Source organism: Leuciscus leuciscus (genome assembly GCF_965113295.1).
Source record: "Leuciscus leuciscus genome assembly, chromosome: 3".
NCBI lineage: Eukaryota > Metazoa > Chordata > Actinopteri > Cypriniformes > Leuciscidae > Leuciscus > Leuciscus leuciscus.
Window position 1 is genome coordinate 50,358,619 of NC_138727.1, and position 25,641 is coordinate 50,384,259.

The 25,641-nt window shown below is 36.4% G+C and overlaps 1 protein-coding gene across 1 annotated transcript in view; it reads left to right on the forward strand.

The window, feature by feature from the left end:
* Positions 1–25,641, forward strand: part of LOC309493629 (sialoadhesin-like) — a 343,044-nt gene that overhangs the window by 63,910 nt on the left and 253,493 nt on the right. Inside the window, exons 8-10 of the mRNA XM_082162774.1 lie at positions 7,523–7,777; positions 17,222–17,566; positions 17,841–18,086. Coding sequence (XP_082018900.1) covers positions 7,523–7,777; positions 17,222–17,566; positions 17,841–18,086 — 846 coding nt within the window. The remainder of the gene's footprint in view (positions 1–7,522; positions 7,778–17,221; positions 17,567–17,840; positions 18,087–25,641) is intronic.

Below are 25,641 nucleotides of genomic sequence, written 5' to 3' on the forward strand. Positions count from 1 at the left end.
CCTGGTCTGTTCTGTCTGTCAGCGCGTTGTCAGTGTCCTCTCTGCTCTGCAATCATGCACAATGTATTTTTCACTGCGTGAGAACATGGTGGGGTGTGAGAGCGGCATGGTTTGTCGGACATAGCAACAGTAACTATTCATGGATTTCATCAGGTCCCTTTCCACAGGTGTATTAATCAAGCACAATGCAGTCTGCATTCATAATCTAGGTGCTTGATTTTATACACCTGTGGAAAGGGACCTGATGAAACCCATGAATAGGGGGCGGGTCTTTGCGAACGGTCAATTGGAACGTCCTAAGCCCTTGATCACTTGGAATCAGTTATGGAGTTGATTTATTATTTACATTTTTTTTTCCTTTAAGAATTTGTTTAATGCAGCATCCAAATGTTTATAAGTGTGTTTGGGTTATTTTAAATTATACTTTTTTTTATAATTAATATATCATAGTCTGTCTGTTGTGGTGGTGATTAGACGAGATATGTGGTGACGTCACAATCGTACTGCATTGTGGGACATATAGGTGCCAGTCAAAATTGAGGGAACGAGGGTCTGTCCATATAAACTTCCCTCATCCACTTCACGAAGTGGAACACACTTCATAATGGCGGCAGGGATTCACCCGAGGCGAAGTGCTTAAGGAAGTTCGCAAGTGCGTGTCTAAAAGTGGACTGGAATGCAGCCACTGCGTAGTTACTACAATGTGTAGTAATCTCACCATAAATGTATTTAATTAAATACTACTATTTTTTACAGTCATCTTTTTACTTTAAGACCGGGGTAAAGCAAGGAAAATACTTATTATTTATACTTATTAAATACTTATTTATAGCCTACATGTCACACACGCCTACCTGCCTTTTGATGTAAATAAAAGACGAGAGTGGTACATGTTACGCACATATTATCATGGTACAGTTCAGCCTATTATTTCCACTTCCCTTTTATCCAAAGAGACGGAACTATTTGCACTGTATTTATCAATCATGGGAAATACATCATGCTAAAATAATCTGTCATATACTGTGGCTCACATTATTGGGGTTGCTTGCAAGTCGCAGCAGCACGAATTACGTGACCAGCAACATATTTCTGCCTCAAATAATGCGTGTAGTTAACAGTGAGTGGTGGTTTCAGACATTATTTTATTAAAGTGCATTTGTCAGTGCCGCACTCGTACTGACTCTTATTCTGCCTGACAGAAAGAAAAGCTCGTAGCTTACTGAAGGCGGAGCGGTTTGACCAATCAGATGAAAGGGGCGTTTCAGCGCCGCCCACGTGTGCAAATGAAATATCAAACTCATAAACCGATTTGTAAACCACAAACGAAAAATGGAGCCAAAATCTCATTTTTCGTTTTTTTAAACTAAACTATAAAACGAATAAACGAGGTGATTTTCATTTCTCGTTATTCCATTCCAAACACAGGAAATGAAATGATCAAAAACAGACCTTCAATCCGTGTATCATTCGTTCAGTCGTTTTTTATTTAATATTGAAAGTATAAAAATGAGAAAACAGTTCCTTTTTCGATTTTTCATTCGACAAAAACAAGAATTCAGCTTGATTTTTCGTTTTTCGTTCTGAGGTTGAAAAAATAATAAACAGCTTGAATATTCGATTTCTACACATGGGCGGGAATGAAACGCCCCTTTCCTCTGATTTGTCAGCCGAAGATCTTCCTCAGTTCTGCACTGCAGAATAAGAGTCCTCCGTTGTGCAGATTCTTAACGCGTTTATTGCAAATACATTTCATCTTTTTTTCATCAAACAACCAGACTAACGAATGGTTCGACACAACCCGTACTGGGGAATAGACTAGACAGGGCTTTCTTCTGTGTAGATATAAATTCACCTACGCTTTGCATCATGCAGGGTAAATGACGGCTGTTAGCCTACCATGGTCGCCTCACCCAGTAATTATTTTATTGTGTTAATAATAAATGAAGATATAAATCAATATAATTAGTTGTAAATATTATTTTTTCCCCTCAATTATGTCGTAATGACGAGATCTTATGTCGTTTTAACGACATCTTTTCTCGTAATAACGAGATCTTATGTCGTTAAAACGACATCTTTTTATCGTAATAACGAGATATTATGTCGTTAAAACGACATATTTTTCTCGTAATAACTAGATGTTATGTCGTTAAAACGACATCTTTTTTTTGCCCTTATAAGGACATGTGTAGTCATGTACAAAATATGCCTTTATCCATATAAAATTGACAGCCTATCGCGTCTTTATCACACGTTCAAAAAGCTTAAGCAAATAGTAGCAGCCCCCAATCATGCTAAATTAATCAATGAGGCCCTTTTTTGAAAATATATTTTAAATAGGCCTATAATTTTTTTATATATACATATATAATATATTATATATAAGATTTATTTTTGTTAATAGGCTATATCTTCATTCATTACCTAGAGATATAAGTAAAACACAACAGAAACATTGTGCTGTAAAAAAAGGCCTAATTCTGACAGTATCATACCATTTTCCATTAAAACAGTAATATACCGTAGAAAACAAAAATAGCCTACAGGAATATACTGTAAATCAACAGTGCTCAAAATCGACACTCAGAGGCTGTTTTCCCAATCACACCCTATACCCTCATTCACTATTCCCTACATTAGTTCACTAATATAGTCCACTTGACAGAGTGAATGAAAAGAAGTGAGTGAATTGAGACTAGGGCTGGGCGATTTAAATCGCGAAATTGTTATGCGCATCTCGTCAGTAAAGCCGGTTCCTTGATTAGTAGTAAATCACCATCACCTGCTTTCAGATGGAGCGGCATTTAGGGCTGAGGAGATAATTAAGTGATTAATTTAGTGATGATTGAGCATTACTGAAGACACCTGATGTTAACAAGCAGAATCACTGAAGGAGAAAATCACAAATTGTAAGTTACCATTAAGGTGATGGGTGTTTGCTTTAGTTGGGCTCTAGACCATTATATGTTTATTTTAATATTTACTGTTGTTTGTCTGCTATTATTGATTTATAACAGTTAAATGAACAAAGTAAAATGTTATCTTATAGTGTCGGTTTTGTTTTGACATAATCATGCTGTGATCTGAAAAAGGAAACTTATTGAGATAGTTTGGTTTAACTTGTTAGCAGCAGTTTAGTGATTCTACAGACTGTGATTATCAGTACTTTACTTATAATTTCAAAATATTTAATAAACATTGTTCTAATCAAAAGACATTCAGATAAATTCATTTAAAACACAGACATCAATAATCAGCCTGTGAATCTCAACAATGGTGACAATAATAAAGCATGTTGCAGTGGCTGCCACCAATCACAACTCATTAATGGCTCCCATCATGCATTGCGGTATGAATAAATTATGATCTGAATTGTCTATGTAATTTACTTTTCCTAATTGAATATTCTGCTCCTCACCATTGTTGAGATGCATAGACTGAATCTTGACATCTGTGTGTGCCTAAAATAATGTTTTTTTTTTTAAACAACTTTTAAGAAATCCTTTATATTATATCAAAAATTCTGGGCATTTATGCAGATTCACAGTTATGCTGTAACCAACAACAAAAATCGAAGTCAGAAAGAAGAATTTTAATGAGTTCAGTGATCAAGTTCAAATGATGATTGTCATAACATAACCAACACCCTCAGATCACTTTTTTATTTGTTCAACTGGTGATTATAATTCAGAAACAACAGACAAACAAAATCTAAAGTTAATAAAATATGGGTCAAGAGTCCAACTAAAGCAACCATTGATCGTCATAACGGTGGCTTACAATTTGTGATTTTCTCCTTCAGTGATTCTGCTTGTTAACATCAGGTGTCTTCAATAATGCTCAATCATCACTAAATGAATCACTTAATTATCTCATTAACTTTAACACTCTTGAGTGTGGACTCATACACTCCCAGGAGTGTTAATTTAACACTGGAGTTTTTGCTGTGTACAAAGAGCCGTAGTTAACTGACAAGCTGAGCCATATCGCATTAATTATCGATGGCGATACGTCCGTGATATTAATGCGATATGGCTCAGCTTGTCAGTTAACTACGGCTCTTTGTAGTAAATGCCGCTCCATCTGAAAGCAGGTGATGGCGATTTACTACTAATCAAGGAACCGGCTTTACTGACGAGATGCGCATAACAATATCGCGATTTAAATCGCCCAGCCCTAATTGAGACACTGATGAACACCTGATAAGCAGAATCACTGTAGGACTGAGAAACAAGAACAGAAAAACAGAGAAACACAAGAACTACAACTGACTTCCAGCCACTGAGTGTGAAACCAGTTTACAAACCAGTTTACGATTATTTCTTTCATACATGTACAAAAGTTTTTGTTGAGAATTAACAGAGATTTAGTTAATAATAAAGTTTTTTGTAACCATAATGGAGATCAGTATTTGCTTTAGTTGGTCTCTTGTCCCTTGACTTCTTACCATTCTTCTCTCTCTTGCTGCTGTAACAGTGAGTTTATAAAACACATTTGTTATGGCAAGAAAAAGTCAAGAGGAAGATGATCAGGTGTTTTTGGCTTTTGAGATGATGTCACAATCATTCTGGACATGTCTGATTCTCTGATCTTTCCTGTATATATTCTTTGAATTTATGGGTATTTCATATTTACCATATATCTGTGAATCTACAACATGAAATCAATATTTCTGTTATCAGGTCTTCTGAAGAATATCATAATCATATGGCGCATTAAAACTTTTTGAATTCCTGCTCGACTCAGACACACACAGACATCAACAATCAGCATATGAATCTCAACAATGGTGACAATCAAAAGTTTCATGTCGCAATGCATGCTGGGTTCCAGGATAGTATAAAACTCCCAGCATGCACTGCTGCATGAATAAAAAATAAAAAATAAATATTGCCACCATTGTTGAGATTCATGTGCTAAATTGTGATATCTCTGTGTTTCTAAATAACAGTGGAGCTCTGTTTTTTTTTGGTTTATTTATGATGTGTTAAAAAAAATGAGTCATTGTAATGTATTACTGTTATTTCACAGTGATGGTAATGTAACACTTTTGATTGAGGAATGAACAAATTTTAAATTCTGAACGAATGAGAATGAATTCTTTAGAGAATGAACATGCAATATAATGATGATTTTGTCATCATAATCACAATCATTCACAAACTGTGTTTGTGCACAAGTGTGACTTGCACAAAAACAGCTCAAGCAGCAAAAGAAAAACTAATGTTAAGAAGTCAATGGTCCAGAACCCAACTAAAGCAAGCACTGATCTCTATAATGGTAACTTCAAACCAAACATTTTCAATTAAACATCTCAATAACAACTTCTGTAGATGTATGACAGAAATAAAGCCATACTGGTTAATAATAAGTGTAATAATGTGTAATGGCTGGAAGTCAGTTGTAGTTCTTGTGTTTCTCTATTTTCTGTTATTGTGTTCCTCTTTCCTTCAGTGATTCTGCTTGTTAACAGCAGGTGTTCATCACTAATGCTCATCAATCACACTTAATTATCTCACTGCAACACTGTCAATGTTACTTTTTACTCTTTTTTTAGTGTGGATTTCCCTGTGGGGTTGAAAGGGTTAACAGTGTAAGATAAAAAGACACACCCACAACATTTATTTTAACAGTAATAAACTGTAAGTTATAAAACAGGTTTATACTGGCAACACTGTTGCCAGTAGTTTACTGTAAAATCTTGTTTTTTGGGTCACCGTTGTGCAGAAGAGTAGAGCCTGTGCTTCAGTCCAGGAGAATATCTGCAATCATTGATGATATGCTGCATGTTGCTTTGTTTAACAGGCAGTGACTGTAGTTGCTGGTCCAGTGGAAATCTCTTTATTTACAAAAGTTTTGTTGTGGTTTCAAATGAAATAAGTTCACAGTAATACTTTGCTCACATTATTAATGCATTGTAAATTTTAGTTAATACATTTAAATGACAGTTGGTCAATTTAAGGCAGTCGTTTTCTGCAAGTGAAATTAGTTAACTTGAATTTTAATTTAGTGCATTTTTACAGAAACAAACTGTAGATTGCAGTGAAGAACTGTACAATTAACAGTAAATTACTGGCAACAGTGTTGCCAGTATTTTACTGTAAAAAAACCCGGTAAGGTCTAACAGTGTGGCTCACATTAATGGGGTTGCTTGCAAGTCGCAGCAGCACGAATCGACCAGCAACATATTTCTGCTTCACATATTGTGCGTAGTTAACAGTGAGTGGTGGTTTCAGACATTATTTTATTAAAGTGCATTTGTCAGTGCCGCACTCGTACTGACTCTTATTCTGCCTGACAGAAAGAAAAGCTCGTAGCTTACTGAAGGCGGAGCGGTTTGACCAATCAGATGAAAGGAGCGTTTCAGCGCGCCCACGTGTGCAAATGAAATATCGAACCCATAAACCGATTTGTAAACCATAAACGAAAAATGGAAAATCGAGCCAAAATCTCTTTTTTTCGTTTTTTAAACTAAACTATAAAATGAATAAACGAGGTGGTTTTCATTTCTCGTTTTTCCATTCCAAACAAGAAATGAAATGATCAAAAAGTACACGGACCTTCATGTCTCCATCATTATTAATGTGGTGAAAAGCTGTGTAAAAAGTGATATGACTGATTTGATACATTATCTTTAAATGTCCACCTAAATGTTTTAACTTGTTTGTTGGTCTCGGCTCAAAGCTGATTATAGGAACTTTTTCTTCAAGGAAGTTTTGCGTTTAATGAGCTTAAAATTTTGTTGACTAATTATATATTTATGTGGCAATCATTAGTGTAATAATCAGGATAATGTACATCAAGCTGGTTGTTATCGCAGAATAAACTCTGACTGGTTCACAAATCCTGATCACCCTGTTGGGGTTTATTTTAAAACAACAACCGGCTGGATGTAATTTTTTTTACATTATGTTGCTGCCAGAAGAGATTAAAATAAGATTAAAATAAATGTGTTGATTTAATGCTAGATTCCCTGTTCATTAGGACCAGTTGTATCTGTGAAACTGCGAACAGGTCGTTTTATTTATTTATTATTTTCTCTTTTTGTGTTCTGAAAAACAAAGAAAGTCATGCAGCTTTAGAACCAAATAAATAATGATAAAAAATGACAGAATTTTTATTTTTAGGTGAGTTGTTGTTGTTGTTGTTGTTGTTGTTGATGATGATGTTGTTGATGCTGTTGTTGTTGTTGATGATGTTGATGTTGTTGTTGATGCTGTTGTTGTTGTTGTTGTTGTTGTTGTTGATGATGTTGTTGTTGTTGATGCTGTTGTTGTTGTTGATGATGTTGTTGTTGTTGTTGTTGTTGTTGTTGTTGATGTTGTTGTTGATGCTGTTGTTGTTGATGATGATGTTGTTGTTGTTGTTGATGCTGTTGTTGTTGATGATGTTGATGTTGTTGTTGATGATGTTGATGCTGTTGTTGTTGATGTTGTTGTTGTTGTTGTTGTTGTTGATGCTGTTGTTGTTGTTGTTGTTGATGATGTTGTTGTTGTTGTTGTTGTTGTTGTTGTGTCAGACCTGCAGGTGGAGACACAGCAGAGAGTGAAAGAGGGAGATTCAGTCACTCTGACATGTAAAAGCAGCTGCTCTCTGCCTGAACAAACAACATTCATCTGGTACAGAAACACACAGATATTCACTAAAGGAATTGTGAAAGTGAATCAGCTTCATCTGTGGTCAGTCAGAAGTTCTGATACTGGATACTATCGATGTGCTGTAAGAGGAAATGAAGATAATCTGATCTCTCCTGCTGTTTATCTAGATGTTGAACGTGAGTACAGACTGATTCATTAACAGTAAAGAAATATTTCACACTTTTTGGGGGTGATGGTAAGATTAAAAGATTAAAAAACATTTAATATATTATATTCATATTCATATTAATTTAGAATAAAGACAAACCTTATATTAGCGTCATTGTCTAAATTGGCAATATGTTTAATCTGCCCTATATTAAATCATTCCTTTTTTCTTCTTTTCATAAAAATAACAGAACATGAATCTATCAATTTGCCACTTCGGTAACACTTTAGAATACTGTTCCTTCATTAATGAATAATTACACAGGAACAAACGAGTAACGTATTATTAACATTCTAGTAACTATTAACTAACAAGAAACTCTGATTAACAAATTAGTAAGTAATAGCGCTCAGATGAATGTAGTAGTTCATTATTAGCTAATAAAGAACTACTATTTTTTTCATACCTCCCAGAGAACTATATCTACAGGTTCATAATTAACATGAATAATGCATAATTTATAATAAAAGGTAATGGTAACCCACTAGTAATGACTCAAGTATTACTTCATCATTCTAAAGGAACTACTAATTATTTGGATCAGTATTCTAAAGTGAAAAACATGATAAATACCTAATATTGACTTAAGTCATTGTAAGCTTTTGAGATTTTTGTAAGATTTTGAATAGTAATTCCTTCCAATGGATTTGGTAACACTTTAGTCATTACTAGTCTGTTCCCATGATCTTCACTTTAGAATACTGATCCAAATAATTAGTAGTTCCTTTAGAAAGATGTAGTAACACTTGATTCATTACTATCCAAAACCTTACAAAAGCCTTAAAAGCTTACAATGACTTCCGTCAATATTAGGTTGTTATCATGTTTTTCACTTTAGAATACTGATCCAAATTATTAGTAGTTCCTTTAGAAGGATGTACACAGTAAATTCCACAGTGTTAAATCAACACTGCTCAGAGCAAATATGGTCCCACTCTACAGAGTGTTAAAGTAACACTAAAGCGGTGTTAAAGTTAATGAGATATTTAAGTGATTAATTTAGTGATGATTGAGCATTATTGAAGACACCTGATGTTAACAAGCAGAATCACTGAAGGAGAAAATCATAAATTGTAAGTTACCATTATGGTGATGGGTGTTTGCTTTAGTTGGGCTCTTGACCCTTATATGTTTACTTTAAATTTTACTGTTGTTTGTCTGCTGTTATTGATGTATAACAGTCAAATGAACAAAGTAAAAGTGTGATCTGATAGTGTTGGTTATGTTTTGACATAATCATGCTGTGATCTGAAAAATGAAACTTATTGAGATAGTATGGTTTATCTTGTTACCAGCAGCTTTGTGATTTTAACAGCATATGATTATCAATACTTTACTTATAATCCAAAATATTTCATAAACATTCTTCTGATCGAAACACTTTCAAATTAATTTATTTAGAAACACAGACATCAATAATCAGCCTGTGAATCTCAACAATGGTGACAATAATAAAGCATGTTGCAGTGGCTACCACCAATCACAACTCATTAATGGCTCCCATCATGCATTGCGGTATGAATAAATTATGATCTGAATTGTCTATTTAATTTACTTTCCCTAATTGAATATTCTGCTCGTCACCATTGTTGAGATGCATAGACTGAATCTTTACGTCTGTGTGTGCCTAAAGGAAAGATTTTTTTGTTTTAAACAACTTTTAAGAAATCCTTTATATTATATAAAAAATTCTGGATATTTATGCAGATTCACAGTTATTTTGTAACCAACAACATAAATCGAAGTCAGAAATAAGGATCATAATGAGTTCAGTGATCAAGTTCAAATGATGAATTTCATAATATAACCAACACCATCAGATCACTTTTTTTTTCTTTGTTCATCTGGCAGTTATAACTCAGATACAACAGCCAAACTAACTCTAAAGTAAACATATAAGGGTCAAGAGCCCAACTAAAGCAAACACCCATCACCATAACGGTGGCTTACAATTTGTGCTTTTCTCCTTCAGTGATTCTGCTTGTTAACTGCAGGTGTCTTCAATAATGTTCAATCATCACTAAATTAATCACTTAATTATCTCATTAACTTTAACACCGCTTTAGTGTTACTTTAACACTCTGTAGAGTGGGACCATATTTGCTCTGAGCAGTGTTGATTTAACACTGTGGAATTTACTGTGTAGTAACACTTGATTCATTACTAATGGGCTACCATTACCTTATATTAAACATTGTGCATTATAAATATTAATTATTAACCTGTATATAGTAGGTCTTATAGTCTTCAGTGAGGTATGAAAAATAGTAGTTATTGATTAGCTAATAGTGAACTACCACATCCGACTGAGCGCTAGTACTTACTCATTCGTTAATCAGAGTTTCTTGTTAGTTAATAGTAGTTACTAGAGTGTTACTAATGCATTACTCATTTGTTCCTGTGTAGTTATTCATTAATGAAGGAACAGTATTCTAAAGTGTTACCGCCACTTCTATAATTCAAAGTGACATGAAAAACCACTAAACCCTTTACTCTAAGGCTATAAATGTCACAATTAGCTGCTGGGTCATTATTTAATACAACAAAATAACTACATGTTGATTCTCTGATAAGCAGTTTAAGTGCATTGTGTTTGCCACTGCACTGTAAAAAAATATATTTTAATGCTTTATCACAATTTTTTTCACAAATCTTTGGTCAATTCAGCTTCGGTTCACAAATGTTGTTTAGATCAGGGGTTCCCAAACTTTTCCATGACAAGGCCCCCCAAATACCACTAGGTTCTGGCCAAGGCCCCCCTTTTGCAGGATGTGTTATTGAACCCATCGACAATATTATGGAAAATGTAGAAATAAATAAATAAAACATCTAGGTGAACATCAGATTATGTGATGGTGTTTGATACCAGCCAATCAGAAAGATTATAGAGATGAACCGATTACAATTTTCAAGGCCAATTCCGATTTGTCATTGAGTTCGACCTGCCGATACAGATTTTAGCCGATTCTGATTTCATTTTTTCTAACCACTTTACAGCACACACAAATATTTATTTTCTATATATATATTTTTTTTATAAAACACCACTTTTATCCAAACTGATTAATAAAAACAAGTTTAAATGGGTAAATTTTCTATAAATATTTTTGAGTCTTCATTTTCTTTTCTGACATAGCCTACTCCAGTTCTTGTTAAAACACACTATACATGCAAATAATGTGCATTTTTGGTACTTTTTGTGTGAAATCATATTTATTTTGTCCATCAAAAGTGTGCTTTCACTTTAATTGAGCGTGAGCAGCGCAGCAAAAATAGACTCGGCCCGAAACCCTCCACTTCACTGCTGCTCACGGCACGCGACGCTCCTGCTTGACGCTCACGCGCTGCTCCTGCTCGCGGTGTGAACGCACTCAATGAACATGCACGCCGAAAAAAAATTGCGCTGCTCACGCGTCGCTCGCGGTCTGAAACGGCCGTAATTCACAAGGTTTCCTATATGTGCGTTCTGTGTGCACGTGTGATGCTGATGTTGCGCGATGTTAATCATGCGGCGCCCGAGTGCATTTGAATCGGCATATGTCAGACTGAAAATCACGTGAAAATCGGCAAATTCTGGTCACCAGCCGATCAATCAGTTCATCTCTAAAAGATTAGCATTAAAAGTATAATGTTCAGATAGGCTTTGCAACAAATTATTATAATGTTATTTCATAACAATACTCATATTAACACATTTTTTAAAACTTTTTTTTAACTCTTTTTTTCCGCTTTTTTCCCCCAACTTGCTGCGGCCCCCTTGGCGCCCCCTGGCGGCCCCCCAGGGGCGGCCCCCAGTTTGAAAACCACTGGTTTAGATAACATTAGTGGTTCAACGGATCACAGAACTCACGGTTCGGATCATATTACGTTTTTTGAGTCAGATCGGATCATTTTTCGGATCAGCAAGAAAAATATATATTTTGGGGGTTGGGAAAGGTAACTTTGCTTTCCATTTCCAAGCACACTTTAAGTAGGTCTACTCCGATACGATACCACAGCAAAAACTACTAACCTAACTAATAAAGTTCAAACATTATTAAAGGCAAGTGAACGGTCAGTAAAAATTCATACTTTGTTCCCACATAGCAACATCCCACATAGCAACATTTTGACATCCCAGATCCGGCCCACATGCACCGTGGAATTAGCCCAAATAATGGAAACACTAATCACTGTTGTGGTGACAAATGAAACACATTAAGCCTGGAACACACCAAGCCGACGGTCGGCCGTCGGGCAGTTTCCGTGCGTCGGCCGACTAAATCTTCTCAGTGTGTTCCGCACCGTCCGCTGAAATTGGTCCTCGTCGGCTTTGTAACGGCCGATTCGACATGTTGAATCGGCGTCGGGCCGTCGGTGAAAGAGGGAACTCTGATTGGCTGTTCAGCTTAGTGACCGAGTCAGTGCACGAGAATAATAGCAAAATAGCGGGCAAAGTCAAAACGGTACAGATAGAAGGCTGTTCTAATGATATGTCATCTTATCTGAGTGTTCCTTGGCGAATATTTCAATATTAACACGAGAGGAGTGGAATAAAGACAGTGTTTAGCAGGATTGATATTCAAAACGGTAAGCACGCACTGCTTTGTTTACGGTTTGTGTAACTGCAGCCGGCAGCGCCGGTTTCCCTTTTTGAATGACGAATATAGACGAATATATCTGCAGAAATAGACAGTTGTCTCATTTACACGCAGGCGCAGAACGCGCATTCTAGCTGACAGTCGGCTGTAGTTCTCTCGGTGTGTTCAAGTGCAGCTTTTTACCCCGACGCGAGGCAACAACACAGTCGGCTTTCATCAGCGCTAGTTCGTCTGCGTCGGCTTGGTGTGTTCCAAGCTTTAGAGTTAAAAATCTGTTAATTCTTAAGATCTTCTGTAGACGTCTGACAGAAATAAATTCAGTCTGGTTAGTAATAAGTGAAGCTGGTAATGCTGTTTGTGGAGTTGTTTAATCCTCCTCTGCTGAGATCTTCACAGATTTAATCTCGGAGGCGGAGATATAATTGATCACCTTATTTCTATGGCGACGATCACTCAGGCACAATAACGTGACACAGATGTATCACTTTTATCTCGTTTTTGCTTTTTTATTCAAAATACTCACAAACTTGTTAACTTTAGCCTATCATGATCTATATAATAAGATGATCGATGATGCCGAGCACACACGAAAAAACACAAGATATTCTCCATTCATTTTAACCAATTAAAAACGACTGCAGCTTTCAGTCGTGACTTTCTTTTCAGTTTTATTGTTCACTTGAGGCAGTTTCTATGGAATTTTTTTACAGACGCATGTCGAGTGCAGATCAATGTAATACATTAACGCGAGAGCGCATCAGTGTGCAGCATTAATCAGAATAGAGTAAACCCACATAGCAACATTGTGTCGGCCCAGATCCGGCCCACATCTGGCACACATGGAAAGATGATCTGGCCCACATGCAGCGTGGACTTACGGCACTTGGGTGGGCCGCTCCTGTTTGCCAGATCTGGGCCACAAGCAGGCCATAGCAATGCCACATCTCAGCCAAGAGCAAAGAAATAAACCACAACTGGAGGATTAAACAACTCCACAAACAGCATTACCAGCTTCACTTATTACCAACCAGACTGACTTTATTTCTGTCAGACGTCTACAAAAGTTTTTATTGAGAATTAACAGAGGTTTAACTATAATGTGTTTCATTTAAAGTCACCATTACAGTGAATAGTGTTTCCATTAGTTGGGCTCTTAACTCTTATTATATCTATTGTCTTCTTTGGCCGCTGTGACAGTGTGTTTGTCAAACACATTTGCAGCAGCAAAGAAAGCTAAAGTGAAATGAGATCAGGTGATGATGGTTACCTGTTGATGGTTTTATAATCATCATGAAATAACCTGTTTGACTGAGATAACTTGAATCTCACAATTGTGTTGTACCATTAATATATTCTCATCACAAACCCTGTGTTACTGCAGCATGAGGTCCAGCAATATTATAACAATCAGTTAGAAGACTTTAACAAACATGAGCACGAAAAAAAATCCACGGTGACACACTTAGATATCAAAAATCAGCACATGAATCTCAACAAGGGTGACAATATATATATTTTTTAGATTAATTAAGAACATCACTGAAAAGCTACTAAATGCCACAACAAAAACAACAGCAAAAAAAATAAAAGCACATATTTAGAATTAAACAAATTAATAGGACAATTTAGCTGCATAATTTATTCATGTTGCAATGCATGCTGGGAGTTTTGTACAATGATGGTACCCATCATGCATTGCAGCAAGGTACTTTTGATTCTCACCATTGTTGAGATTCATACGTTGATTATTGATGTCTCTGTGTGTCATCGAAAACAGTAATGATTCATGCTCATGTTTGTTAAAGTCTTCTAACTGATTGTTATAATATTGCTGGACCTCATGCTGCAGTAACACAGGGTTTGTAATGAGAATATATTAATGGTACAACACAATTGTTAGATTCAAGTTATCTCAGTCAAACAGGTTATTTCATGATGATTATAAAACCATCAACAGGTAACCACCATCACCTGATCTCATTTCACTTTAGCTTTCTTTGCTGCTGCAAATGTGTTTGACAAACACACTGTCACAGCAGCCAAAGAAGACAATAGATATAACAAGAGTTAAGAGCCCAACTAATGGAAACACTATTCACTGTAATCAGTGTTGTGTGTAACGCGTTACAAAGTAACGCGTTACAGTAACGTAACTACTTTTTTGGGTAAAAAGTAGTGTAACGCGTTACTACAAAAAATTTGGTAACGAAACGTAGTTCCTTTTTCAATTCGGCGCAACGTTACTTTTCCCATGGATATATTTGACAGCGACACTGCCTCAGCTGCGCGCTTGAGAGAAGAGAACTGTTGAGAACTGAAGAAAACGATTTAGTTTCATATTTACGTTTAAATTAAATTAAATAAAAAAATTGCGCAATATATCGGGAGACAAATGGAGTGTGGAGACATGATTTTGACCACTTTATTAAGTTTGTTTTTGTAGAAAACCTGTATTTAAAGTGAATTTCGTTTTGTATTAATTGTATCTTAATTTTAATCAATGTTTTATCAACCAGTTGGCTGAATTAAATAAGAAGTAAATTAAAGAAAACTATTTAGTTTCATATTTATGTTTAAATAAAATAAATAAATAAATAATTTAATCTATGTTGATTATATGAAAAGTGAAAAGCGTGAGTAAGATCATAATTTTGTGCAATATATCGGGAGATAAATGGAGTGGGCAGACATGATTTAGACCACTTTATTAAGTTTGTTTTTGTAGAAAGACTTTCTTTAAAACGAATTTCGTTTTGTATTAATTGTATCTTAATTTTAATCAATGTTTTACCAACCAATTAATTGCCTGATTTTAATAAATAAGTAAATATGGCATGCAAAATAATCATGACGGCACCAGCGCGTGAACTGGAGCTCCTCTCCATACTGTAAATTAACCAAACTCATAAGCTACTTGTCTCACAGACCTGAGAAATATATAGAAAGCTTGAATATGTGTACTTTTAAACAAACAAAAAAAAAATTTCTCTCAAAATCTCTTTTTTTTCTCCTACTCCCTTGATAGAGTGAGTCGTATGTCTGAAAACTAAGCTTATGTCTTCTATATCATTTTGTCCTATGTTATCAAGACGCGATTCGCACCGGTGTTAGAGAGCAGGGAAGCTTTATTGGCTGTTGCCGAAATTTAAAGTTCGGTGGATAGGGGAAGCGGAGCGGAGAGAAGTGGCGCGAGCACACGGCTCATCGCGGAGTGTCGCACTCTACCCCATGATGCAGAGCCGGCTGAGAATAAAAGTTGCCGCACACAGCAGCGCCAATGAGAAGGACTTTTTTTCTTTTGAAATTGATACTATTTTTTATAATAAAGAAAGAGCACAAAATAATTACCTGTTAGCCTATGTCCTCCATTGTATAACTTTGTCTACATATTTAGGAACAGATATTGGGTTCTGCCCAAAGTCAAGCAACATAAAAGTAACGTAAAAGTAACGAGTAACGTAAAAAGTTACTTTCCAAACGGGGTAACTAAGTAAAGTAACGGATTACTTTTTTAAAAAGTAACGAGTAACGAGCAAACACTACTTTTTAAAAGTAACTTCCCCAACACTGACTGTAATGGTGACTTTAAATGAAACCCATTATAGTTAAACCTCTGTTAATTCTCAATAAAAACTTTTGTAGACGTCTGACAGAAATAAAGTCAGTCTGGTTGGTAATAAGTGAAGCTGGTAATGCTGTTTGTGGAGTTGTTTAATCCTCCAGTTCTGGTTTATTTCTTTGCTCTTGGCTGAGATGTGGCATTGCTATGGCCTGCTTGTGGCCCAGATCTGGCAAACAGGAGCGGCCCACCCAAGTGCCGTAAGTCCACGCTGCATGTGGGCCAGATCATCTTTCCATGTGTGCCAGATGTGGGCCGGATCTGGGCCGACACAATGTTGCTATGTGGGAACCACTGTTATGGTGACAAATGAAACACATTAGAGTTAAACATCTGTTAATTCTCAATAAGATCTTCTGTAGACGTCTGACAGAAATAAAGTCAGTCTGGTTAGTAATAAGTGAAGCTGGTAATGCTGTTTGTGGAGTTGTTTAATCCTCCTCTGCTGAGATCTTCACAGATTTAATCTCGGAGGCGGAGATATAATTGATCACCTTATTTCTATGGCGACGATCACTCAGGCACAATAACGTGACACAGATGTATCACTTTTATCTCGTTTTTCCTTTTTTATTCAAAATACTCACAAACTTGTTAACTTTAGCCTATCATGATCTATATAATAAGATGATCGATGATGCCGAGCACACACGAAAAAACACAAGATATTCTCCATTCATTTTAACCAATTAAAAACGACTGCAGCTTTCAGTCGTGACTTTCTTTTCAGTCTTATAGTTCACTTGAGGCAGTTTCTATGGCATTTTTTTTTACAGACGCATGTCGAGTGCAGATCAATGTAATACATTAACGCGAGAGTGCATCAGTGTGCAGCATTAATCAGAATAGAGTAAACTTTATAGTTATCTACACCAGGTGTATCTGATATAACACACGTTGTCAAATTTTAATTGAAGAAAGAATTATTATTACCGCTTTCCATAAACAACCGTGAATATTTAACAGAATGTATTTTTGGCTAGTATCCTATTTAATGTCTATATCAGGCGTCACCAAACTCTCGAGACAATGCAAAAGCACTGAAATATTAGGGACTACTTTCTGAACATAGTATTCGGCTTCAGGAACATCCCTAATAAACACCAAATGAAATCTTTGATAGTGTGTTATGAAAAGTGCAGAAGAAAACAAAATATTTCTGTATTTGTTGCTGAAAGTCTCTTTAATTATTTTCCTCATTTCTGTGTTTCAGGGGTTGATGGTCTGTGGGATCAGGGAGTGAAATACAGCCCTTCATATGTTTGTGCATTAAAGGGATCAACAGTGAAAATATCCTGTACTTTAACATATCCTCAGAGTTATAAACTCGTAAAAGGTTTCTGGACTAAACCTGTTGTAACTGATGGAGAATCACCTGATCTGTGTTCAGATCTACAGAAGAAAGGAAGAGTTCAGTGTTTGAGTGGAAATATAAACACTTCCAGCATCACTTTGACGGCTGTAACAGAAGCTGATAAACACGTCTACTACTGCAGAATTACAGATAATCAGAGTAAAAGATTCACAGTGATTCCTGGATCTTGGCTTGATGTCACAGGTAAAACTAGTGAACTCTCAGAAATAAAACACAGAAACATTTTATTAGCTTTTGAATAAACTATCATCTGTGCCACAGAAACATCATGTTTATTATGTAACTGCTTCAGTTTAGTGTTTTAATATTATTGTTGTATTATCACCATGATGCTGATGATGTGATTACAGTGAATCTGTTGATGTTGTTGATGATGATGATGATGATGATGATGTTGTTGTTGTTGTTGTTGTTGTTGATGATATTGTTGTTGATGTTGTTGTTGTTGTTGTGTCAGACCTGCAGGTGGAGACACAGCAGAGAGTGAAAGAGGGAGATTCAGTCACTCTGACATGTAAAAGCAGCTGCTCTCTGCCTGAACAAACAACATTCATCTGGTACAGAAACACACAGAGAATAACTGATCGAACAGTGAATCAGCTTCATCTGCGGTCAGTCAGTCGTTCTGATGAAGGAAACTACAGTTGTGGCGTTACAGGACTTCATCATCTGATCTCTCCTGCTGTTCATCTTAATGTTGAATGTGAGTACAAACTGATTCATTAATTTTAGTGAAATAGTTCACAGATTATTCAGAATTTAGTTCAGATTTGTTTGGTAATTTCAGGACCAGACTGCATGACATTTTTGTTTATTCTTATTAACCCCTTTACGTACAAGATCTCCGACGGCCCCAGATTATTGTTGTTCAACATTCACCTCACGTTAAAACATCACTCTTACTTGATCTGGACAAACTGAGTATCATTAGAAAGATTAAAGACTCCAGCTTCGATATTTGACCACTGTTTATAATAAAACGAGGTTGCAATGACATTCATTTCTTAATTTATGTCAGGAGTGCAAAGTAATCGATCTGTAATTTTTGATAATTTGAACAGAATAAAAACACGCACTCATATTCAGTCACGTCTGCTCTGGTTTATTGTGTTCACAGCTTCACTGAACAGCATCTGTTACGGCTCTTAGTTACGGAGTTTTAGGACACCATTAGGTCACTTGATGGAGTTTTTCGGTTCCTTGCCACTGTTGCCTTTGGCTTGCTCAGTTGGGGATATTTTGGGGATATTTAATTTAATTTAATCAATCAATAAATTCCTCTTGAAACAAACTTTGTTGTATTATTTTAATTTAATACTGTGAAGCTGCTTTGATACAATCTGTATTGTGAAAAGCGCTATACAAATAAACTTGACTTGACTTGACTTGACTTAGTCCAAAAGTGCGTATATTGGGAGAAATATTGATTTATTCTCACGTTTGCAAAATATTTCGTCATACAGAATACCATTTCTATTGATTTCCCACTGAATTATGTGATCTGAAGAGCTGAGCGTTTAGAGCGAGCTCTGTCTCTCCTCTTTCTGCTTTGTGTCAGTTATGATCTCAGCACTCTCTCATTCGCTGTACAGCTGTCAATCATCTTACATGATCATATTCTAGGCTCTTCTGCATGACACTGTCCTGTACACTTCCTCGTTCTGAGCTTCGGGAAGAACAAATCCAAAGAAACATTTCTACAAGTGAAACAAGAAGCTAATAAACACACAATTACGATACATGCATATAAAAGGCTAAAATAACATATTTCAACATCATTATTATTAAAATCCACATTAGATCGCGATCGGAAGTTAATACAAAAACTCAGTGGTTGTTTAAAGTGAGTTTTGAGTTAAAGTGTAATATTGATCTTTTTAATTGTGTAATGAAGCTTGATACTAATTGTAGCTCTAATGCACCTGTCACACCAGGAGCTTTTATTCCATAATCTAATTTGTTATAGAATTCACATAAGAAAGACTTTAAGAGTTAATTGGTGGATTAGTGGGATTGAAGTGGTGTACATGCACTGTAAACCTTGCTGTAAAAAAACGGCTAATTTATGAAAGTAATGTAGCCTACCATTGTCCATTAAAACATGAATTTGTGTTTAGCTAATTTATTTTTTATGAATCTTTAGTTGATAAATCTGTAAATATAATATTGTTTTATTAATTTTGCACCAGTTCAGATGTAGATTTGCACATTTTTCATTTTGATTTCTACTTAAAGATAAACTTCAGTAATATGATTAAGATAATTGAAGGTCATGGCATTAATAAAGTAATTATTTTCATATTTTATATATATTTTATGTAGATCCTCCAAAGAGTGTCTCAGTGTCCATAACTGGATCTGGTGTAATAGTGGAGGGAGATTCAGTGACTCTGAACTGCATCAGTGACTCAAACCCTCCTGCTCTGAACTTCAGCTGGTTTAAGGAGAATGAAACCTCAGCTGTTGGATCTGGACAGAGTTTCAGCATCTCCAGCTTTAACTCCAGTTTCAGTGGACGCTTCTACTGTGAGGCTCAGAATAAACATGGATCTCAGAGATCAGCGTCTGTTTCACTCACTGTTAAAGGTATTTTCTATAATCAGACACTCTTTCAGTTTCATCTGTCTCACGTGTGAAATGATCTTCATGATCATCTTGTTTCAGGGGTTCAGAGAGATGCTCTGGTCACAGTGTCTGGGATCGTGGCGGGATGTGGAGGATTGATCTTCATTTTCATCATCATCATCATCATCATGTTCATAAAGTGAGTGAAGTTTATCTGCACACTAAATCAAAGTCTATAAAAAAAAATCGACCAAAATCAATCTCACATGTAAAGCAAATGGACTCTATTCCAAGCCTTTTCTTTTTAAAATATATATTTTTAATCATTTTCTCCCTGTTTTCAGGAGGAAGAAGAGGAGAGAAGGAGGAACTGAAGACGGGAATCAAAAACAGGCGAGTCGGCAAACACACACCTCCATCTACAACTGCAATACAGTGTGATTGTATTGTTGCATTGAACTATGAATACAGCAGTGTATATGAAGCAATATAAGTGTATAAATCTTTCTCTATAGGCGGCTGACGCGAGTGATGATACATACACAGCTCTGGATCCAGCGTCCAGAACATCTGACGTTTACAGCACAGTCACAGTCAGTAAATGTCTTTTACACACTTTTACACTCAGATTCAGCAGATCCACACATAAACAGGCTGTTGTTGATCTGTCTCTCACAGTCTGTTCAGTCCAGAGCTCCTGATGACTCCTACATGGCTCTTGAGCTTCAGTCCAGATCTTCTGAATATGAGACTCTAGCAGTGACTTCAGCAGATCCACATTAAACTGTATTACTTCTAATATACATCTGATGCTCCTCACAAACTGATAATCCATCATTATGAGCTCATAAACATCATTACTTTATCAATAACATTCTGATTTCTTAAGCTGTGTATATTGTCATTGAGCTTATAAGAGTTTTTGTATTAGTCCTGCTAATCTATATTTTAGCCTGCATATTTATGTTTGTGCTGCATATGCAAATGCATTTTAGGAGAAAACTTTAGTAACACCACAATAACGATTCAAATATTTAAAGTTACATCACAATAACATGTAGTCAATAGTTTAGTGTGCTTTACTGGAGTATTACACATTTTATTTATGTATGTTAATAATTGCACTGTAAAGCAGTATTTTCATGTTAAACTCAGTAAAATTTGTATCTGATTGTATTAAAGTCTCTAGTTTTTCAGTCATGTCGGATTGCTCTGTTGACTGTATTTTGTTCTACTTTATCTTTAATTGAGGATCCTAATGATTTCTGTAGTGTTTAAAAGACCAGAATCTCAAATAAACTTTTCTCTCGTTGCTGATGTGTATTTTATCATTATAACTGATATTTCATGTGTGTGTCCAGACTGCCATCTAGAGGATATTAGTCACACAAATAAACATTGCCTATTGGTTTTATTAAGTATACTGTATAAGTAATGAAAGGCCAGAAGTAAATAAGTGATGAATTAGAAAACTGAAATTGGACAAAATAAACACAGTGAACCAGAATAGTCAATTCATTTTAACAGTTAATAATAAAAATGTTTATCATTGTGCACAGCGGTGCAACAACAACCAATCAAACAGGATTAATGAGACTGTAGGAGTCTAAACACCAATCAGATTAACGCCTGTGATGAGACGCCGTTGCTCCGCCCACAGCGCGGGAAAATGTGAGTCCTCATGACTTTCAGAGCAAGAGCAATTTCCAAACGGTGAGTGTATTTCTCTGCTCTCAACTTTATAACGGGCCGTGTCATCTTTGGACCCTGCACATTACTAACACATTTCTTACCTATGAAACTTATTTAAACATAACATGACAAAATATGTGAATTATATCTCGAACAAAACAAAACAACTTGAGTTGCTCTGTTTGTTAATTAACTCGAACTCTCCCGCCATTTAGCTTTAAAACGAATTAAGAGTATTCGCTGGGTCACATGACCATAAATGATAAAATTACAGGCCCGTTGTGAAGGGATCCAGTTGTTCACTTCCGTTTGGAAAACCCCAATAAATGTTTCCTTCCCGAAGTGCCCTTCAAGGAGGAAAATACGTGTTTGGAATTTGCCCCCGAGTTCCAGACAAACCAGTCAATGTGTAGTGATGTTTGAGATATGTGTAAAACATCAAAATCAGTAAATGAGCTCAGTGCCGGCCCGAGCCTTTTGGGGGCCCTAAGCAGAATTTGATTTGGGGATCCCCTCCCACCACGCAGAGTCACCTGTGCTTGACGATTATTGACACAATGTCACGCTATAATGTTACATTATAAATTAATACAATGAGGTTATGTATTAATACAAAATAAATACTTAATAAAAAATAGATACTTAAAAAAGTTTAAACTTTTTTTTACTCTTTTACTAACTCTTTGAAACTTCAGAAAACAAACTGTCACAAAACATGTTAAAAAAATTATTTATTGTTTTGCAACACTTTGCAGTTTGAATGATGTCTTGTATGAACATGACGGAGCATGTTTTTATGTTTCCACTGTTCGATCGCGCCCGCGCCTCTCACACACACACACACACACACACACACACACACACACACACACACACACACACACACACACACACACACACACACACACACACACACACACACACACAAACACAACATATTCCAGCATTGTAATCTTCCACTGTGATGTTTCCAAGCACATTTTTGCACGTGTGAAGAGGATGATTTTTTTCCGCCGATATTGGAACGTGAGTGAAGTACAAAGCCTATGATAAAGAATAGTTTACCATCCAAATCCATCGCGAATGTTGAAACATTTTGATTCTAATGAGAGAGATACGTGAGCCCAACGCCGCATACTTTCACTTTCGCTTTAAATAATTTCGTTTTGGCTTGTTTATAGTTATTTTTTTATTCTTGTTCTGTTCTGAATATCATTACATTTAAAGGATAAATCATTGATCAAATAAAATTTTTGTGACATGGCTTAACATTACCGTGACTTTATTGAATGAACAGTATGTCACTTGTTTTGTGAGATAATTGGTTAAGAGTTTGAATAGTAAATATGTTGTACTTTTAATAACCTTGAGGATTTTGATATGAATGAAAGAGACTTAAGTGCTGTGTAATTTGTTACACTAATTTATTGATTGGACAGTATGTCACTTGAGAAAACTTCAAAAAATTAATTTATATATCTGAGTTGTTTGCTACTCATTTAAGCCTAATAGGTAAAGACAGGCAACATGGTGGCCCACTTTAATGTAATTTTTGTTGTTGTTTCAGACATTGAAAATCCTGTCAACATACATCTGACGCACATATCGACCAGTTCCATTCTGCTCCTCTAAATCTTCTCTGTCCTCCAGTTCATTGTGATTGTCATCTCTGATATCCTCTCCTTCAGGGTCAGGTAGCCGGAGATCCCTAATGATTAATGAAGTAAACAATTTTGATTATACTTGTAGCATTTGGTAAATAGTAATTTAATCAGGCCTATTGAAAATGGCTAGCAATTTAAATTGTTTGTTTTCAGGTAGGCCTACCTCGCTATGTTATGCAGCACAGCAGTCGCACAGATGATGTTACACACTCTGTCAGGTGCATTCGCAATTCCCCATGTAGACAATGGAAACGCCTCTTCAGTACACCAAATGCCTGCTCTACAGTGTTACGAGTTGAACAGTGTGCTGCGTTGTAGTTTCTCTATGCAGGTGTAGTAGGATTCAGGAAGGGTGTAAGGAGCCAAGGTTTTAGAGGGTAGCCAGAGTCCCCCAACAGGACTCCATCGATAATGCCTTGCTCAAATGCAAGGCAAAGTTAAGAATTTTGAAGAATTCGAGAGTCATGAATTGATCCAGGCCAGCGAGCCACACAGTTGAGGAACTGGAGATCAGAATCACAAACAGCCGGAATGTTTAGGCTGTGATATCCTTTTCTATTCACAAACTAATGTTCATGAGCTGTTGGAGCCTGGATTCTGACATGTGTCCCATCAATTGCTCAAACAACATTGGGAAATCTTGCTATGCTGAATAACCCTCTTTTGACTTTGTTCAGCTCAGCCAGTTGGTTTGGAAACTGAGTATACCCTGAATACCACCTGTGACACAGAAGCTTTGCTGGGACCCACTGTGTCACCAACAGCATTCAGAAAAGTTCCTGTTGCATGAAATCTCAACGCAGTGCAAACCTGTAGCACTGCTGGGATGCTGTGGCTTCTTGAAGTGGCAGGGCTCAGTACTTCAGCTAATTCATCTGTCAGACTCAGTATAGCTTCCTTGGGCAAACGAAACCAACTGAAGTCCTCATTATTATATATTTCCAGTAGGTTACTGCGGTCCCTAAAAACCCTTTCCCTTCTCATATCTCTCTCCATAACGTCGTCAGCAAACCACAAATTATGAGCCATTTTCCCTTTTCTTTTGGCTGTTTGTAATGTAACTGATTGTTACTGCTGGTTGCCAAGGTAACATAGGGCCCTATCTTGCACCCAGCGCAATCATTCCTATTTTTCACCCGCGCAAAGCGGACTTTTCCCTCCACAGAAGCACGTCGGTAAGTTAGGAAATACACTTGCGCTCCCCAGGGCGGTTCAGTGCAAAGAGGAGGTTTAGAAAACAATTGCGCCACTAACCAGGTGTTTAAAGTCAGTGGCGCGTTGCGCATGTTATTCATATGCTATTTTAAGGGCGCATGCTTGGCCATAATCAATGTAGCGTGTGCACAACGCGCATACACTTTGATTCTCTCATCCACACAGAAGTAGCAGTTTTCATTTTTGCAAATCATACATTATTATGATAGATAGATAGATAGATAGACAGACAATTTATTATAAAAGCATACATCTAGCTTACACATTTACCCAAATTATCATACGCCTGTTTAACCGAAGTTAATTTGGGTGGGTTTCTCCATCCCGAATGTCCCTGACGAGAACGTCGGTCTCCTCGGCTGTGAACCGCTCCTGGCGCGCGCCTGGCAAATCCGCCGTTATAATAGGAATCCACTTTAGAACAAGCGCGCCTGCTCTTAAAGGGAATGTGAGATGACGCTCTGATTGGTTTATTTCACGTTACGCCCAAACCACACCTATGAATAATGAAGCTACTTCAGACCAACCCCTTTTAGATTTGCGCTGGGCGCAAGAGGCATTTATCCCGCCGGGAAAATAGCAACAGCGCCCAAGACCCGCCCACAAAGTTACTTGCGCTTTGCGCTTGACACTTGCGTTTCAGATCGTTAAAATAGGGCCCATAGAGTCTTAAACCTAAGTTAGCCTGGGGGTAAGGTGTCTAATTTTTTTGGTCTAAATTAAGTCAGTCTTTATTTTTGTGAAACGGTCTAACTTGCATTAGACTAGTCTATGAGCAATTTAGTAGGTGCAAAAATTGAAGTCTCACACAGACACGCCCCTTCAAACAGAGCGTTCAAATCAGAGGCTAAAATCAGGCTTGGAAAAATGCCTTTTATTTATAAATTATGAACATTTTTTATGTTAAAATCATACTAACATTATAAGGGCACCCCAGGAAACATTATAAAATAATAAAATAATCCAGTCCATGACCCCTTTAAATGTTCAATTCTCTCTATACACTTATCAACTGTATGAACTAACTTCACAATTTTTACTTGCACTGATATAGCAAGAATTTTTCTTTTAGTTGTTGTTTCATTGACAGCTATTTTCTTCTTGCTGTGTAAATTTGTTTAA